The sequence below is a fragment of the Salvia splendens genome, chromosome 9 (genome assembly GCF_004379255.2).
Source record: "Salvia splendens isolate huo1 chromosome 9, SspV2, whole genome shotgun sequence".
NCBI lineage: Eukaryota > Viridiplantae > Streptophyta > Magnoliopsida > Lamiales > Lamiaceae > Salvia > Salvia splendens.
This window is the reverse complement of record NC_056040.1, coordinates 815,209-835,229: the sequence shown is the minus strand read 5'-3', so window position 1 is coordinate 835,229 and position 20,021 is coordinate 815,209. Positions and strand designations below refer to the sequence as shown.

General features: G+C 38.2%; 2 protein-coding genes across 2 annotated transcripts; one reads left to right on the top strand and one right to left on the bottom strand.

The window, feature by feature from the left end:
* Positions 1 to 1,724: 1,724 nt before the first annotated feature.
* LOC121748529 (protein OCTOPUS-like) lies at positions 1,725 to 3,759 on the bottom strand. The gene has a single exon (XM_042142944.1). The coding sequence runs from the start codon at positions 3,569 to 3,571 to the stop codon at positions 1,859 to 1,861; it is 1,713 nt and encodes a 570-aa protein (XP_041998878.1). The 5' UTR covers positions 3,572 to 3,759; the 3' UTR covers positions 1,725 to 1,858.
* Positions 3,760 to 10,324: 6,565 nt separating this feature from the next.
* LOC121746785 (alpha-glucan phosphorylase, H isozyme-like) lies at positions 10,325 to 19,724 on the top strand. Its single transcript, XM_042140718.1, has 16 exons — positions 10,325 to 10,593; positions 11,304 to 11,544; positions 11,864 to 12,043; positions 12,335 to 12,511; positions 12,606 to 12,691; positions 12,809 to 12,998; positions 13,079 to 13,171; positions 13,419 to 13,603; positions 13,713 to 13,830; positions 13,912 to 14,040; positions 14,720 to 14,938; positions 15,031 to 15,234; positions 15,351 to 15,509; positions 15,895 to 16,158; positions 16,538 to 16,728; positions 19,287 to 19,724. The coding sequence occupies exons 2-16, from the start codon at positions 11,326 to 11,328 to the stop codon at positions 19,411 to 19,413; spliced, it is 2,541 nt and encodes an 846-aa protein (XP_041996652.1). The 5' UTR covers positions 10,325 to 10,593; positions 11,304 to 11,325; the 3' UTR covers positions 19,414 to 19,724.
* The last annotated feature ends 297 nt before the right edge of the window (positions 19,725 to 20,021 follow it).

Here is a 20,021-nt window from a genome sequence, read left to right as displayed (position 1 = left end):
TAAAATTAGACCATTTAAGGAAGTGGTCATCTTGAATGAAATCGAGATTTCGAGATTCTAAAGTTGAATTATAAAGATAGAATGTCCTCTTATACCTCTTTTATCTATGAAAATAGAGGCATGAGTTTTAATAATTTGGGTGGACCGGTTGAGTGGAGAATGGCCCACATATTTTGTAGTGTTTGTGAATGGTGTGAGTGTACGAAATTGGAAAGGTAGACGTATGACAAATGGTTATTATTATTTTTTACATGCGTAAAAAGGGAAATGTAGATATACTTCATGGTTATTGTTTACTCGCTTCATTCCATTCTAAGTGGAGCATTTTCTATTTGGCAGGTGAGTTTATGTAATTTTAGTTTTGTTTTGTGAGTTGAGTATAGAGAGAATAAAGTTGAGAGGATAATGTTTTTATTTTAAAAAATGTGTCATGAGAGAGCACACTCAGCTCCATACTTTTGCTAGCTCCGTACTTTTGCTGTAACATGAATAATAGTTTTGACATCCTTGTTTTAAGGGTAAAATCCGTGCTGCTCAAAAGTAGATTGCGGATGGAAGAATTGACAATACAACACCATTTTTACCTATCGGACAATCCTCATCTTTTATCGGAAATGGGACTGGACACTGGACAACACGGTGCAGTTCGGTCGAGGAGGCACAGAATGCTCGAATTAACTATCTATTTACAAATTAATGCCACATAAACTGAACCTTAGCAATTTAAGCAACAATATGATACGGTAACGATGTAAATGATATACTCCCTCTGTCCCAACTCCCAACTAAGATGACGCAATTTCCTTTTTAATTTGTCTCAACCAAGATGACACATTTCCATTTTTGATAACTTTGTATCTCCAATTCATACACTCAACTATTTTTTCCTCCCTTCAATTAAATATTCAACTCTCATTCTCTCTACATTTAATGCTTACACTCATTCTTTCTCTCCAATTAACAACATTCCTAAAATTCCGTGCCGACTAAGAAATTTATCTTCTTAGCCAGGACAGAGGGAGTGGAGGAGGATCCCCTGCTGTGGTTAATAACACAGCAGGGCGTGCGGGGCTTAAAACGCACAAATTTATAAACTAAACGCAACACTTCTGCCAACTTTTTTTATGTTTAATTCACTTCATTTTATCTTAGCCAGGACGGAGCAGTGTTATTAACCACAGCAGGGGATCTTCCCCCGGAGGGAGTAGTAGATTTTGCACCATTTCCACATTTATAGTAATGATCTTGCTTATCCGGCTAAATCCACTACAAGCATATGCAGATCCAACAACTTCTCAGAGTTCAAAAGATTCAAATAAACAAGGGCAACAGCAATAAACCATGCACGCAAATGAAGAAACCTATACTGTCGTGCTAATAAACGAGCATTGCAAACAGTTTATCTTACATATTACATACTTTGGTGCATAAACGGAAAGTAAAACTCCATATGCCTTATCGAGCTAAATCGAAAAACAGGCATATGCAGTTTAGATGCCAAAGCTTCTCCTAGCTAACAAAATATTCAGATAAACCAAGGGCAGCAGAGATAAACCAGGCAAGAAAACAAAGAAACCCATACTTTCGTGTTAATTTGGTGCATAAACGAGAAAGTAGAACTTCATATAGCGAAACAGGCATATGCAGTTCAGATCCCACAACTCCTCCTAGCTAATAACAGATTCAAATAAACAAGGGCAGCAGAGATAAACCAGGCAAGAAAACGAAGAAACTTATACTTTCGTGTTAATAAAAGAGCACTGCAAACAGTTTGACAGTATTACATACTTTGGTGCACAAACGGAATGTAAAACTCACGAATTAATAACGATGCTGAGAATAATTTGGCTACCTCAAGTCAGTTCAATCGCAAGAGATTCCCAGCAATGGAGTGTGAGTTCTGGAATTTGAACTTCCCCGACTTGCTATTCCTCATGCTCCACAATGGTGTCATGTAGAATGGTGTAACACCGTTGTCAAGATCAACAGACGGGAACTTCATGCTCCTGTTTCTTTCCAGCTTGAAATCCCCCTTCTCACTGAGTGTGAATCCAACTGCATTGTCGACACTCCTCCTCCTTGCATAATATGATCCGGGGGCATCACATGACTTTCTCGAAGCTGCAACACTACTGCTTCGTGTGAGCTTCCAATCACCAACATCTCTAAGAAGCTCACTAGCCTCCTCTGCTTGCTTCTCACGAGCAGCATCCGTGGAAGGATCTGCTGCATCTCCCCTTAAGGTCTCACCCACATTCTCGCGATTCCTGTTTCTGAAGCCTAGCACAGTGCAAACTTTACGCCACCTAACAGATTTCTTCGCTGACAAGTTTATGTTACCAGCACCTTCACCACCACCACTTCTTGATACAGATCCAAGCTTTTCTAGCTCATCATCTCTACCCGAACTCAAATGCCAATCTTTCAACTCCTCCTCTGTGATCACCAACTTCACGTTTGCAGGGGACGAAACCCCATGATCCTCCAAACGTATCCCTTTCTTTCCGAAGCTCCTAACAGAGCTAGACCGATCAAAGCTACTGAGCCTCGAGGAATCTGAATTCGAGTGGCCAGAACCCGAAGCTCCAGAGCTACTCTCGTCCTCTATAATCGAATGCATTGGCCCATCAACAGACAATCTGTGATTCTCAAACCTGCCAGCTTTCCCCAAGATTCCATTCTCAACAACAGAGAACATTGGAGCGAGCCTCGGGATTGTTCTTGCTATCATATACCCATCCCACGAAGCTCTCGGCTCCTCAAACGAAATCCGACCACCATCAACCGAAAACCTCGGCTCTATGTCACACGATCTTCTCCCCACAATCTCACTGTGATTTTCCCCCAATTTTCGCCCATCACCAAACTGCTTACTCTCCCCATCATTGCCAGCAACAACACCATTGTTTGTATCCTCCTTTATCTTGCTATTCCTTTGCCTCCACTTCCGTAGTTTCTTACTGAAAACCGATGCTGCTCCAAAGATATTCCCAGCAATATCTCTCAAATCCTTACTTTTCTTACTCTTATTCCCAAATTCGAGATCTATATACTCTTTCATCGACTTAAATTCCCCTTCTTCACCATCCCCATCACTATCAGCACAACCGGCATTCAAACCCTCAAACCCATCATCAGAAACCCTAATCCGATCCCGAGTCTTCTTCTCCAGCTCGATCACAGTGTAAGTGACCCTCGAGAGCCCTACATTCTTCGATTCAACCTTCGCCTCACTCTCCGATCTGCTCTTCAGATCGTCCACATCGAACAGATTAGACAGCGAGCCCCCAGCGGAAAGCACGTCGCACGAATTGCGCCTCCGCTCGCTGAGGCCGCCGGAGGAGGCTTCGCATCCGGAAGTAGAAACCACTGACCTGCTGCGGCGGAGCTCCGGCGAGGTTGAAATGGGGACGGCGCCGTCGAGGCCGGAGAGACGCTCGCGGAGACATGATGCGCAGATTCCGCCGGTGATTGGATCGTCGGGGTGGCGGTAGCAGGGGGAGAGGCGCCGGGTGGCTCGTGCGGCGGCGCGGGCTCGGATCCGAGATCGGGAATCGGGTCGGATTGTCATTGGATGAGAAAAGGGATTGACTGCATACGCAGATGCAATAGCAGCTGTGTGCGTGTGACACGGTGTGAGTGTGTGGGAGGATTACAGAGTAGGAATGTAGGCCTGAGGATGACTCAAGTCTGAGTCTTTCACTGTCTGCTGCTCAGATTCGATGAGAGAGAAAGAGCGATGGCTAGAGAGAGAGAGTATCCTAGTAAAAAAGAGAAGTCGACTCCTCTTAACCGTACTCTATCTCTTTAACTAAGAGACTGACGCTCCATCTTTTAACCATCTCATCTCTTACCTATTCATTCAATTTTATTTTTTATTTTTATTTTCAACAAATTCAATTAATATTCATTGAAATATTAAATTAATACTAATAATTCATAAAATCATTAAAAATCACAAAAATTAACATCCAAAAATACGAAAAATATATAATTGAAATCCTAATATTACAATTTATTGAAATCCGCATAATCATGGAAAATAATGTAGTGATTGTCTAACGATTGCCAAATTTTGCACAAATGTGCTCCATTAGATCCTCCTAGAGTTGGGCATGGGCCATAGAATCACGTGTTCTTGCCGGAACACACATCCGCTCTTGCAAAGAAGGATGCACTCCACTGCGAGGCGGACTACTTACGGAAGAGCTTCCCGGGATTTCAGGGTCGAACCAATTTCCCGCCTCAGGTCCTTCGTCGGCGACAATCATGTTGTGCAAGATTATGCACGCATACATGATGTCGACTATATTCTCCATAAACCACGTACGAGCCGGAGATTTGATAAGGTGGAATCGAGCTTGTAGAACCCCGAACGCTCTCTCCACATCCTTGCGAGCAGCCTCTTGCTTTTGCACAAAAAGAGCCTGTTTTTCGTTTATCGGCATGTTGAACGTCTTCACGAAGGTTGGCCACTTCGGATAGATGTCGTCGACAAGATAGCACCTCATTTTAAACTGGCGGTTGTTAGCGGTGAAGTTAATGGCTAGCGCTTTATCATTCAAAACTTCGCTGAAGTTAATGGCAGTATTTTACAATGTCTTCTCTACTGGAGAAAGGCTCAATTTTGATGATGAAACTTCTGCTTAGCTCTTGTCATATTTTACAAGTTCTGCTTGTTTGGCCATCTAGTTTAAGAGGACTACGTGTGATCCGGGTTCTGGAAGGGCTATACGGTTAATGAATGCATTTGACTGTAGATAGAGTATCGTTCATATTTTGTGTACAAACAGACTGATGAGCACCCTCGGAGATGAGATAGGATTGTAAATAACTGTAAATTTGGCTATTTTTGCCATGGAAAAAATGTCAGTTGATTCATGTATAACCAAATTTGACTAGACTAGTATCAGAACTCCATATTTTTGGCTGAAGTTGTATGGATGGTTTCTGCTTCTGCACTACTGTTTTGTGCCATCAAATGTGGATGTTCGACTCTTCGTTGCTGCTGTTTTCAGGAGACCCTCGGAGACGAGACAGGATTGTAATAACAGTAGATTTGGCTATTTTGCCATGGGAAAAAAGGTCAGTCAATTTACCTATTTTGTAACATCAAATATGGAAGTTCGACTCTTCGTTGCTGGCTTGCTGCTATTTCAGCTCAATTTTTTCAGCAAAATATATCCACGAATATTTTGTGTTTTACTGTCTTACTAACTTTATTATTCAAGTTTGGTACACTTGTGTAAGGTTATTCAAGATTATAATGGTCCCATGTTACCCGAGATTAGTTTTGTCGTAGAGGGATATTAAGACTTTTAGGACTAACACTAATATCACGTGGCATTGTGTTGAGACTAGGGCACATTTGTTTGTCATGTTGGTCTAACATATGTTAGCATATAGTCAACACTATTTTTATGTTTTCTGTTTTGCACAGTAATCACCTTCATCCGTTTGTTTGTCACTATACGTATCATATGTTTGCAATACCTCTGTTTGGTATGACACACTGAGATGTTAGATACAAATATCTATTGCCAAAACTAGCCTTAGTAATTATTCATAATTCCCAAATTGTCCTCAAAAATCCTATTTGGCACGTCCCCAAAATTAAGTCCGCGCCTCCCTTTTCAACCGTTACTCAAATACATAATTCATCCCCAAATTTTCATTCTTGTGTCGACTCTACAACCTACGACGACGGACGGTAGCAGGAAGATCTTTGCCCGTAGTTAAATCCGACTGGTTATCGAAACTGGATAGTTGTGGGGTATTTTTGTCATATAATGGTGAGAGGTCCTATCATTTTTTTGAGGATAAAGCACAATCGCAACGTTCAACGGGTATAGGGATATCGACTTTTTTGGAATAAAAAACACCAACAATTTCGGGTTGTGGTATTGAATACTGGGTCGTGTGGAAGACCAACATGTCAATCAAACATGGACTTTAGGGTAGATAGTGGAGACTATCTACCCCTAACATGCCAAAGAAACGAACCCTAAGTATTTGCTATTCGATAGAACAATATATCATAGACTAAATTTTGTCTGATACATTAAATTGATTACCTCTAATTTGCACAATACGTGTGAGGGTTTTCTTCTATTGCTAATACTTCATCCGTCCCATGTTACTCACACTTTTCATTTTAGGCCGTAAATTTGGGATTGATTTAGTGTAATTAAATTAGAATTTTAAGTGTAATGAGACAACACTTAATAAATGAGCTCTTAACTTAATCTAATATATTAATTAAATGCATTAATTCTAACTTAAACTATAAATTGTATAAGGAGTTTGACAAGCCAAAAAGGAACAGAGCAAGTAACATAGGACGGAGGGAGTATTATTATAAAGTTTATGGAGTACTAATTTGACGCAAACCTAAACACGTTAGTTTGTCTATTATTTAGTTGAATTGAATTAGATGAATAGGTCGTTCCGGCTTAATACACATACTTGTGTCGCTATAATATTATGCTACATTCGGCTTACTTTTTAGCTATATTTACTTGAGCTCACATGGTTTCGGTGAGGGATGTGATTTTTTGTATTTTACTTATATACGTATAATATATAGATAATATTTTACGATTTACTTCTAAAGGAAAGACTTTCGATTCATTTACCATCTTAAGCAATAAACTAGTACTCCTACTAAAATTTACGTACTTACTAACATTGCATTAAAGTGTAAGGTAGATAAGTCAATGTAGCAAAAATCAATTAAGAGCATCCGCAATGGGCGGACGATGGCGCGCCCGAAGCATCAGTTGTGGGTGCGCGGACGATGCATCGTCTGCCCTATCGTCCGCCCATTGTGGGCGACGGGACGATGGCGCGGAAGATTCAACGCGTTTTCATTTTTTTCCAAATCTTTGTCTATTTAAATCTCGTTTGTCATTCTATTTTTCATACGAACATTTCTCTCATCTCTCACATTCCATACGAATATTTCGATAATCTCTCACAAACAAAAATGAACCACGACAATGACTGGAGTACCTCGGAAGGCGTTAGTCGGACCTTGACGCGAGCCTTATTCGATGCCGTCATTGACGCAATGGTGGATTGCTTAGCCGAAATGCAGCGCAAGGAGGAGGCAGCGGCGGCGGAGCAGATCCCCAGGCTTATTCGACGTCGGACATTTGTCCGCCGCGAACACGCTGTAGCTCACGAACGTCTATTTGCAGACTATTTTGCAGAGTAACCACGGTGGGACCCGACTGTTTTTTACCGCTGGTTTAGAATGCATCGTTATCTTTTTCTCAGGATTGTCCAGACGTTGGAGTCACGTGATGAATACTTCCAGTATCGAGAAGATGGCATCGGTAGACCCGGACTTACGCCGTTGCAGAAGTGCACGGTTGCACTCCGGCAGTTGGCCTACGGCACCACGACGGACATGTTCGACGAGTACCTTCACGTCGGGAAGACAACTGGCCGCGAGTGCCTGAAGAGATTTTGTAGGGGAGTTGTGGAGGCTTACATCGACACATATTCGCGAAAGCCGACTGCTGTGCATTTCCAGGACCTGATGAAGATGCACGAGACGGTGCACGGCTTTCCTAGGATGCTAGGGAGCATCGACTGTATGCACTGGGAGTGGAAGAATTGTCCGAGGGCGTGGAGAGGTCAATTTACTAGTTGATACAATGGCAGTCATCCGACGATGATCTTCGAAGTCGTCCCTGACTATCGGCTCTGGATCTGGCATGCTTACTTCAGTGTAGCGGGATTGAACAACGACATCAACGTCCTCAACTAATCCACCCTCTTCACCGAGCAATGCAATGGCAACGGCCCGGCCATCGAGTTCACTGCCAACAAGCGTCAATATCACATGGGGTACTTGACTCAACTTATTTTAACACAAGAAATTCCCGCAAGTGTACTGGGCTAGTGTAGCACAAAGTAAGCAAGAGTATCGTATCCCACAGAGACAAATTGTGTAAACTCAAGTACCACGAACCGATTTCAACTACTATTTAGACAAAGCAAATGTTTGGTTTTGATATTTAACTATTAAACATAAACAAAGTAAAACAAAAGACAAAAGATAAAGTTCCAAATAAGAGAACGAGGTGGAGCTTTGGATCCGACTACAATACCCACAATGTAAACAACTCAACAACTTTGATTACCCGTTGAAGTCTCTAGGATTAGTAGGACAATCGCTATTCTAGGCTAAGCCCCCTCTCGAGTGCACTCAACCCGTTGATTAACTATTAATATTGAAGTCTCCTTCTAATACTTCACAATTAACTCCTATACACAAAAGATTCAAGCCCTCACTCTAGAATTCCTTCTCTCGAATGCAAATTATCTAGGTGTTGTTCATTCTTTTATCAATCCTAATTAGGTATCTCTCGATTACTCAAAACTAGGTCAATATATCCAATTGTTAGCTAGGCAATTGAATTGAAAGGCACAAGAATGAAGCAAAATAACCACAAGAGCATAGGTAACCAAAAGCTATTGAATTAATCACAAGTGTTCATTGTAGTCCTCACCAAAACTCTACAAATGATTTAGCTACTCATATTCAACTCAAAAACATAAGAATAAACCATAGTCATTGAATAAAACATGAAAACCAATGAAAATACTCTCAAGGGTGGATTGAACGGAAATTCGTCTTCGTCTTCAATCTTGTTGAGGATCGGGACGCCTTTCCTCTCAATTCCACTCTCCAAACCTTCAAAAGCTGCTATGGGGCGTGTATGATATGTTGAGGTCGAAAACCTAGGTCTCCTTTTATACCCGGGGCGGAAATAATAGCAATTTCAATCTCGCAGAACACATCGCCCGACCGGGCGATTTTAAGTCGCCAAAACGCTCGGTCGGGCGAACTTTCTGGAGTTCGCGACCAAAACGCCCGGTCGGGCGTTTTCCCCTTAAAAATCGCCCGGTCGGGCGTTTTCTCTGGAATCCTCTAAAAGCATTGTCTTCGTCTTCGAAAGGGCTTCGAGTTCACTGCCAACAGGCGTCAATATCACATGGGGTACTACTTGGCCGATGGCAAATACCCAAGGTGACCTGTTTTTCTGAAGACGATCAGTTGCCCAATGGGTGAGAAGAGAGTTTTATTTGCGCAAAAGCAGGAGGCGGCGCGGAAGGATGTGGAGCGGGCATTTGGTGTGCTCCAATCACGGTGGGCAATAGTGAAAGGGCGGCGCGTTTCTGGTCCGAGGAAATCATCGTTGATGCCATGTATGCGTGCATAATCTTGCACAACATGATAGTCGAACACGAAGGTGGAAGCGTCACCGATTGGGCCGATGATGAAGGTGGATCTAGCTCCAGCACGGCGACCGCGCCCCACGCTCGAGGATTACCGACGGGCTTCAATGAGGTTCTGTCTAGACAGGCCTCAATGCAACACCAACAAGACCATGCTCAGCTCATGAACGACATGGTTGAAGAAGTTTGGGCCTGTAACCGCCGTCGTTGAGAATACGTATTTTTTTAATTCGTATTGTAATGTATTAATTTTAAATGAAATGAATGTTTTTTCCAATTTTTGTAGTTATTTAAATATTCAAATAAAGAAAATACTTAGGCCGACTTATAGGACGCCCCACTCCAGGTGGAAGGGTAGGAGGATAAAATGCTGACGTGGCGATGCATAAGACGGGCTTTAGGGGCGCCCCATTGCTAATGCTCTACTAGGAGTAATATTTTTTCATTATTATCTCTATTTTTTATCCATTCAATTTATAAAATACTAGTAGTACTATTTTTAAATTTGATGTCAAAAAATTAGCTCAATTATTATGACATGGTGATTTTGACTATTGTATTTGAAATAAAAAAATTAATAGAGTGTGAAGCCCTAGTCTGAGAGCATCAATCTCAAAGCTCACATAAAAATGCGGGACAAATCTCGTGACAATGCGCGCGCTTTTGCCATCTACACTCCACCGTCACTCCACACGTGTCGAGCCATTAACTACGACTCCTTTTACAAAGTTACTAGTATTTTATAGTGTAATACATTTTCAATTAAACCAGTCAATATAAGTGTTTGACAGTATATCATCTTAACCAAAAGGCCACGAATCATAAAATGAACACCAAAATAAAATTTCAAGCTTTTTTTATAATTTAATTTGAGTTAAAAAATCATCAAAAAAGATCTGCTAAAATTCATCAAATAATAACCCAACAGTTTACATAATTTGTTTTTAAGTTTATATTGAGACAGGATTAAAAACTCAATTGAAAAAAGGTTGACGATTACTACTTTGTGGACTGAAACGTACAAGCTCGCTAAGCATTAGGCTCTACTAATATACTTAAATCGAATTGTGATCTTTCATCGGAGGTGGCGTCGTCTTCTCCCTCTTCACTGATATTTATAACCTTCGGAATCCCACTCTCCACCAAATCACTCATGACCACAAAACCAGAGCTGCCGTTACACACACTTTCGCCTTTTCGCCTTTCTGTCACTTTCTCTCTCTAAAATATCTCCCTCGCATAATTCTCTTATTCCACTCGTTAAATAGCTCGAATTTGAGGCGTTTAGTTGCAGCTTCAATTGCATTATCATCGCGATCCATTCAGATTCGGAGCGAGCGGCTGGTAATCTGCTTGCCTTTTCTGCTTTTTATGTGATTTGAGAGTTGCTTTGTCATATTCAGCTAGATCGTCTGTTTTTTTATTTAAGTTTTTGGCAGTTCCTTCGACTAATCTCAATATGCTGTTTCTTCCTATGGAATTGTCGTTTCTTTTTTTTTTCACAACTTGTGAGTTTGAATTTGTGTTGTGTACTGGAAGCGAGCTGGAAAAGTAGTTCGGTTTGCGAGTATCACCGACGGGAAATGTTTTGGTGAATTTGTGATGTTTTGCTCTTCTACCTATGGAATTGTCGTTCCTTTTTTTCACGACTTGTCACTTAGGATTTGTGTTGTTTGCGAGTATCACCGACGTGCAATGTTTCGGTGAATTTTTTCTGTTTTGCTGTTTCTTTCTACCTATGGTCGTTTCGTTTTCACTTTGGATTTATATTGTTTGCGAGTATCACCTACGTGCAATGATTCGGTGAATTTTTCTGTTTTGCTGTTTTGTTATACCTATGGAATTGCCGTTTCTTTTTTCTCAACTTGTGGCTTCAATTATGTGTTGTTTGCGAGTATCACCGACGTGCATTGTTTCCATAATTTCTGCTGTTTTTGTCGTGATAGTGAATTGATTTCATGAAAATCGCGTGAAGAACCTTTCTGATGGAAGAAACATATGATACAGCATCCGTTGTTGAATTCATCTATTCATTGCTTTCACCTGTTTTGTAGAGGCTAGTGAGACCTAGCAGGCATGGCAGATACAGTGAAGGCGAATGGTAGTGTGACTGATAGGGTTAAGATTTTGGAGAAGATTCCACCGGTTGCAAATCCGCAGGCCACAGAGCCGGCTGAAATTGCATCTAATATCAAGTATCATGCTCACTACAGCCCTCACTTTTCTCCCTACAAGTTTGAGCCGGAGCAAGCGTTCTATGCTACGGCGGAAAGTGTTCGAGATCAGCTGATCAAGGTAGTATTTCAGTCTTGAGTGGTTGTTCCAGGAGTTCAGGGTTCAAATTCTTTAAATTTCTCAGAAAGTAACAAATAAATCAGTATTTCATGCCAGTCTAAAGTTTCATTGATAATTTATTGAAGATGAGGAAAAGAATTATATGAGCTTTACCATCTAGTTTCACATACACAAGAGATTCTTAAAACCATAACCTTCGTCGAAATTTCTAGGAAACGATTGAATTTATATTAATGTGTATCTGTATTCTGGAGTATGATTTCAGATGTTATGTTACATTTAAATATAAACTGATTCCTTTGTTTTAACAATATTACAGCAATGGAACGACACATATAGCCATTATCACAAAGTCAAGCCTAAGCAAACATACTATCTCTCCATGGAATACCTCCAAGGTCGAGCTTTGACCAATGCAGTTGGAAACCTAGATGTGCAAGATGCATATGCTAATGCTTTGAAGCAACTCGGTTATGCACTTGAGGAAATAACAGAACAGGTAAGTTGGTGAAATTACTCATTTGCATGCAAAAGATATTGCCATAGCTTTATGGCCATTCAGCAAGATTTTCAGAAGAGTAATCTGGCATGGTGGTGTGCTCTTTTTTACTTGATTCTCCTGATTCAACTCAATTATGATCATTATGCAGTTTGTCAGCATAGAGGCAAGATTTTAGGTTTCATTTTGTTGAATGTTTCTGTTGTAAGCATTGATTCTGAATATTCTTTTCTCATTTGCTTTCCAATATGTGTTGAGGGCCTTGAGGCTGGTTTTAATTGAATGCAACAGGAAAAGGATGCTGCACTTGGTAATGGTGGTCTTGGTAGGCTTGCTTCTTGCTTCCTTGACTCAATGGCTACTTTGAGCTTACCTGCTTGGGGATATGGTTTGAGGTACAGATATGGTCTATTCAAACAACTGATGACCAAAACAGGCCAAGAGGAAATCGCTGAAGATTGGTTGGAGGTCTACTGGCACCTACATCCTAATTTTGTTAATGCTAGATTAGCTCATTCTTTTGGATAATCGTAATCATTCATTTCCTGATTAACTAATACAGAAGTTCAGTCCTTGGGAAATTCCTAGACATGATGTAATCTTCCCTATAAGATTTTTCGGTCAAGTTGAGATCAATCCTAATGGCTCGTAAGTGCAACTGTCAAATGCTCCTTATTTTATCATTATACAATTAGTTTGTGGATATAATGAACCTTAGTCTCTTCACGAATTCCTATTCATGTGATCTTTCTGAAAACATTTTAGACGAAAATGGATCGGTGGAGAGGTCATACAAGCTGTTGCATATGATGTACCAATTCCCGGCTATAAAACAAAGAACACTAACAGCCTTCGTCTCTGGGAAGCCAAAGCTAGGGCTGAGGACTTCAATTTATTTGAGTTCAATGATGGAAAATATGAATCTGCAGCATTGCTTCATTCAAGGGCTCAGCAGGTAAAGAGAGAGCAGTTCATCTTTTTAATTTATAAAATGAAGTCCCTCTGAATACTCATGCAAGATACATATTCATCCAGATATGTGCTGTTCTGTATCCTGGAGATGCTACTGAAGATGGCAAACTTTTACGACTGAAGCAGCAGTATTTCCTGTGTAGTGCATCACTTCAGGTTTGGGGGCATCTTTACTCGGCTTTCATTGTTTTCATTGCATTAATGAATTCATGTCATTTTATTTGAGTTAATATTTATTTATGTTTTGGATTTTACTTCAAAAAATTGACTACCAAGTATGTGAGCCTGTTTCGCATTTGTGTGTAGATCCTTCTAATCAAGAAGTTTTTTAGATATTGTTGAGCAGACACTATTTCATAGTAGTAGTTGATCTTCTCATTTAATTTTGGTATCAATAATTCAGGACATCATTACTAGATTTAAGGAGAGATTAGGCGGAAAGGATAAGATCCAGTGGTCTGAGTTCCCTTTTAAGGTCGCTGTACAACTGAATGACACACATCCAACTCTTTCAATACCGGAGCTGATGCGTCTTTTGATGGATGATGAGGGCCTTGGATGGGACGAAGCTTGGGATATAACCAACAGGTGCTTCTTGCTTGGTTGAACTCATTGTTGTATCTTAATATTAAAATTGTGTTATTTCCTTCCAATGTGGTCATGTGACTTGTAGATATAACATTGTATATTCTTCCAGGACAATAGCTTATACAAACCATACAGTTCTGCCTGAGGCTCTGGAGAAATGGTCGCAGGCTGTCATGTGGAAGCTTCTTCCACGCCATATGGAAATTATTGAAGAAATCGATAAGAGGGTAATTTATAGTCTAAACCAAATCCTTTTTTGTAACTATGCATCAACTCAACTTGAATTTAGTGTCACCTTATTTTTGCAGTTTATCAAAATGGTTCAGTCAACAAAACCTGAGCTTGAGGGAAAAATTTCTGATCTGCGTGTATTGGATAGCAACCCGCAAAAACCAGTTGTGCGAATGGCTAACTTGTGCGTTGTGTCGGCTCATACGGTTAGAGTTTGACTCTGTTCATTCATGTATAAAGCGGGATTCAGTTTGGAAAAGCTGCTTACTTGAGAAACTTGAGTTTATTTCTTTCGTAGAATATTATGGCCTTATAAATCCTTTTCAAGAAGATAACCCGTTCTGCTAAACAAGATGAGCTATGCCAACTAAAATGGGTAAATTGGATGCAACAAATATCTTTCTAAGTTTATTTCCTTCATACCTTACAATTTAAGATGATATCTGTTCTGCTAAACAAGAGAGACGATCCCAATTAAAGTGGGTTAATTGGATGTAACAAATAGCTTTCTTAGAAATAGCAACTAAATTCAATTATATGCTGGTTTTTTTATATTCTACGTGTGTTGTCATATACATATATTGAAAAGGAACTGGATTATGTTAAACAGAATCCTCAGGGAAGTTGTATTTACGATACATCACTTCACACCCACAAAATTCATTCTCAGAAAACATCATTTTGGCTGGTGCACTGGAATATTATAAGACTGGATAAGGTTCACGATTATGTTAAATCATCAATGCACCAGCACGGCGCTTTTCAGTTATACGTTGATGATTTTTATTATGTATCAATCCTGCATAAAGATGCTTAGGCTCTGCGACTTTTATCATGAGCATAAAATGGTTAGGAACTGAGTCTTTGTCCTCTCTCTTCTTACAGGTGAATGGAGTTGCACAGCTGCACAGTGACATCTTAAAGGCTGAATTGTTCTCTGATTACGTCAAAGTATGGCCTACCAAATTTCAGAACAAAACCAATGGTATAACTCCCCGCCGATGGCTCAAATTTTGCAACCCGGAGCTTAGTAGTATCATCACCAAATGGTTAAAAACCGATCAATGGGTTAATAATCTCGACCTATTGGTGAATCTACGGCAAGTATGTATTATGATATTCCCATTCAATCATCATAGTTTAGATGGATTCTTTCTTGCTGGATCAGCCATTGCACTGACTGTGTTTTTCCAAAGTTTGCCGACAGTTCAGAACTCCAAGCCGAGTGGGAAGCAGCTAAATTGGCAAGCAAACAGCGGTTGGCAAATTACGTGCTTCAGGTCACTGGTGTTGGCATTGACCCGAATTCACTTTTTGATATCCAAATCAAACGAATCCATGAGTACAAAAGGCAGCTGTTAAACATTTTGGGTGCTGTTTATAGGTACAAGAAATTGAAGGTGAGGCGAACTTTTGCTACTATGAAAACTCTTCTTTGATACTAACTTATAAATTATTCAATCCGGGTAGTAATTTTCTGTTGATAGTAGCTTTTAAATAAGTTTCTCTGACGCAGGAGATGAGCCCAGCAGAACGTGAAAAGACAACACCTCGAACCATCATGATCGGAGGTAAAGCTTTTGCAACATATACAAATGCTAAAAGAATTGTTAAGCTAGTAAGCGATGTTGGGGCTGTTGTGAACACTGATCCAGAAGTCAATGCCTTTTTAAAGGTATGCCCCCTCTATATCTCTAATTCCTCTTAAAACTGAAGTGTGATTGCTTCGTATGTAGTATTCTAGTATGCATCCAAATGTCTTACTCCCTCCATCCACAAACACTAGCTAGTCGTGTGTGTTTTTTTTTCATTTTGGATCGTTCGTAAAAATTAATCACCTTTGATTTTTGGTCAATTTCTCTCTGATGAAGTGGACCACGTTCTCCTTTAACAATACCTCAAACACTTTTTCTTTCTATATCTCTACTCTACTTTATAAATATGGAATATTGAACATGCATGTGTTAATATTCCTGCTGACGGCTTATTATATGTATTGTCATTTCTTTCACCCTCTTGCTTTCTTACTTTTTTGTTATCAAAATTTTCCATTATCTCAGGTTGTTTTTGTGCCCAATTACAATGTCTCTGTGGCTGAGGTGCTTATTCCAGGAAGTGAACTATCACAGCATATAAGTACAGCTGGTATGGAGGCAAGTGGCACGAGCAACATGAAATTCGCTCTCAATGGATGCCTCATTATTGGAACCCTAGACGGAGCTAATGTTGAGATCAGAGAAGAAATTGGTCAAGATAATTTCTTTCTCTTTGGTGCCACAGCTGATGAAGTTCCCCGGTTGCGTAAAGAAAGAGAGCAAGGACTGGTAAATAAATACTCATGTCCACTCTACTAAATTTTACATGTTCTATCCAGTCTATAAAATGCAACTCTACATAGCTGGTTCGATTAGCATATCGAAACCTTTGGCTTCTTTCATTGATCCGAGAACTAGAACTAGTATGCTTAGGTGAAATAAAAAATTAATTGCAACTGACTATAAAAAAATGCTTGAAATGGTTAGAATAGATTCAGTAAATACGTTATTTTTATCCACTGATGTCTATTAATCATGGAACCATATAACATGTCTCCAGAAATAGTATATCAGCTGTTAGTTGTAGTACTTTTCTACATCTTCCGGAATTCCAGAAATGATGTTTCGTTTCTCTAACCGTGTAGTTTTCATTTCCCTTACTGTGTAGTTTAAGCCAGATCCACGATTTGAAGAGGCCAAACAGTTCATAAAATCTGGAGCATTTGGAAGCTACGATTATAGCCCACTGCTCGACTCACTCGAGGGGAACTCTGGCTTTGGCCGTGGCGATTATTTCCTTGTCGGTTATGACTTCCCCAGCTACATGGACGCCCAGGCAAGGGTGGATGAAGCTTACAAGTAAGTTGCTGAAACTCTTCCCAGTTATAATACTAATATTCTGCAAGGTGATAAAAATTAGTGCTTGTCATTTAAATAAATTGGGAAGTGAATGAAAATTCTTTCTAATCACACCATTGAATCTACTAATATGGAGTAATTAGAACAGTCAATCGTAGGCCACCAAACAAAGGAATTTATTTTTTCTTTTGATTAAAATGTGCAATACATAACATTTTTTTCTATGAAAAGATTGTCAGTGTAACTGAACCTCTATAGCTATATCATAGTTACATTGTAAACGGGGTTGGTAATTGGTTTTTATATTGGCTTCGTTCAACGTAAATTATACGACACATTCATAAAAATTGATCATACGGGAGTGAGGATTTAGAATTCCTTAATCTTTTCTCTCAAGCATGCCGTATCACAGTTCATACTACTCTGGACCATTTTCTCCATGTTCTTATGTTTCTCATTTTCCGAACTACACTAGCATTTTTGTGGCAGAGCTACATGGCGGGGTGGTTGGGGTGGGGGCATGGTCCCAAAACAATTTTGAATTTTTCCATGGCTATTTTAAAATAATCTTACATTAAAATTATAAGTCAGTTTTACAAATAATTATTAGTATTACTTAAATTTGAGAATAAAAAATTTGTTCTGTACCGGAGTTTTAATCTTATGTCTAATTATTGTTTATAATTATTAGTATTACATATAATTCATTTTTGTTATTCCTCTTTCTTTTAGATTAATATCTGTGTTTTAGTCTTATGTCTAATTTGCTTTAATCTTATGTTTGATTTGTTAATATCAGGAATTTATAATGAAAATATAATTTTTAGAGATGTGTTAACTTTCGATAAGATAGAGTTTAATTATTGTTTTGATTTAATTTCAGAAAAATCCTTGTTGAAAAAGCTGTGAATGTCTTTTTTAGGTCCCAACATAAAATGCTGTGACATTAGACAGTATATTCGGTCGGTTCCGTTAATAACATAACTAAATGCTTGAAATGATAACCGAAACCAATATTAAAATGAGGTTGGTTAACCAATTAATCAATAAACCGATCAGTTACTGATTAACTTATCAGTTTGTCGGTTAACCCACAGAACCGAAGTCAATGTAGTCCACCATTTGGAAATCCTCATCCTCATCTGTATAACTTTCATGTACAACGCATAATTGTATGTGTTTGCCTAAATTGATTAATTAACTTTAGGAAAGGGGATGATTAACTGAAAATGCATAATTTAATCTTGAAGTATCGGAAAATAAATGTTCTTGAGGATTATTCAATTCTTTATAACTAACTGTTCTAAAAAATGAAATGATGATATCAAAAATCCTAGATTCAAATATTTTATCTTAAAAATGCTATAGTTAAGCATAGAAAATAGCAACTATTATTCAATTAAGAATTTAGATTAATAAAATTACAAATTGAATTTATCAGTTAAATTGTTCAATATGGATTTAATCTCATACCCGTGTCAATTAGTTATTAGGACTTTTTTTGTTCTGAATCAATAATTGATGATTTTATCCCCGTATTTAGGGCATGTTTATTTGCCCTTTATTTATTGTGGAAAAGTAATCTAATTCCTTAATTTTAAAATTTTGGTATTTGTTTTTATTTTTAATTAAATTGGGAAAATAATCATAATTATTAAAATAAAGATAGTACAACAACTTTTCAAGATTCTGATTTCTAGTTTTTTTCTAGGTATATTTTCCTAGTTTTTAGGACTTATATATTTAGGTATTATTTTAGGACTTATATATTTTTTTGTAGGTGTATGTAGGTATTATTTTAATTTATATTAGGAATAATACTTAAATATAATAATTAATAATTTATTATATAGTTAATAGTATAATTATTTAAATTTTGAATCATATAAAATAATAATAATTACTTATTATTAGAATTATTTTATTATAAATTAATAACTGATCAAGAAAGTCTTAATTAAATTTTAATTATAAGTTATATTCAGTTATAATATTAATAAATAATTAATATTATTTTTTTATTACATCAATAATATGATGTTAGTAACTTACTCCCTCCGTTCCGGACTGCTTGCACTTATTTCCTTTCTGGGCGTCCCAAGTTATTTGCACTATTTTGCATTTTTAGTAAAAATTTTCACCTACAGCCGTAATATTTGACTTTGCTATACACTCATTTCTTAATCTCCATGCCGAAAATAAAACGTGCGAGTAGTGCGGGACGGAGGGAGTATTAAGAAAATCTTAACCTAATTATTTAACATATGCATTATGATTATTATCATTATCTTTTAAAATTTAATATCGTGATATTTTTTCAAACATGGAAAAGTAAATTACTAGGAATCATATATTTAAAATTCATTTTCCTAGGAATTATTTTCCATATCAACTTTACTTTATGTTAAATAAACTTGTCTTTAAACCTAATTGCTTGACTACATGTTTGTTTGGATATGGTATCCTAGTTGCTTTGATTATATGTTTGCTTGCCACACAACTCCAACAAATGCCCGGTAACATTCTTGCTCAAAATTTCCAATTTCTTTCTGTTTCAGGGACAGAAAGAAATGGACAAAGATGTCGATACTTAGCACTGCAGGAAGTGGTAAGTTTAGCAGCGACCGAACCATCGGCCAGTATGCAAAGGAGATATGGAAGATAGAAGAGTGTCGGTTGCCTTAAGCACAAAAGCATTCCAAACATACACATCCTAAGCTCTACTTGCAACATGACTAGTTATACTTACACACAAGAAATCAGTTCCGAAGGTCATAGTATAACTTGTTTTCTTAAAGTCATATTTATTGTTGCTTTCATTCGGCCTTTGGTACTTTCTCACATACACTTATAAGCTCCCTGTAATAATGTCGGGTTTTTATTTGATCATGAATTCATTCTAGTCAAGTTCATAAGCTTGATTATGAACCTAATGTTCAATTAATTAGTCCGGAGTGAACATGATTAATTAATTAATTTTTATTTTGCCAATTTAATCAATATTATAATATCTAACTTGTTATATTAGTCATATTATATACTCCATCCGTCCCACGTGTGGAGTCACGCTAACTTTTCTGCACTTGTTAGTCTTCTCTACATTATTCTCTCTCTTATTTTGCAATTTATCTCTTTAACTATTTATTAAGTACGAAATATCATTTTTATAAAATTAATGCATAAAAGTCAACAGGACTTCTTATATGGGACGAAAGGAGTATAACCCTACAACATCATAATTATAGCATGATACTAATTTCAGCTTAAAATCCTATCCCGGGTTAAGTTTTGTA

What these genes read in the sequence shown, in the direction of transcription:
- LOC121748529 (XM_042142944.1), bottom strand. Translation starts at nt 3,571, where the DNA reads ATGACAATCCGACCCGATTCCCGATCTCGGATCCGAGCCCGCGCCGCC.
- LOC121746785 (XM_042140718.1), top strand. Translation starts at nt 11,326, where the DNA reads ATGGCAGATACAGTGAAGGCGAATGGTAGTGTGACTGATAGGGTTAAG. An exon ending in TTGAGGAAATAACAGAACAG is followed by an intron (nt 12,044 to 12,334) that starts GTAAGTTGGTGA and finishes TGAATGCAACAG; the next exon opens with GAAAAGGATGCTGCACTTGG. An exon ending in AAGTCAATGCCTTTTTAAAG is followed by an intron (nt 15,510 to 15,894) that starts GTATGCCCCCTC and finishes CCATTATCTCAG; the next exon opens with GTTGTTTTTGTGCCCAATTA.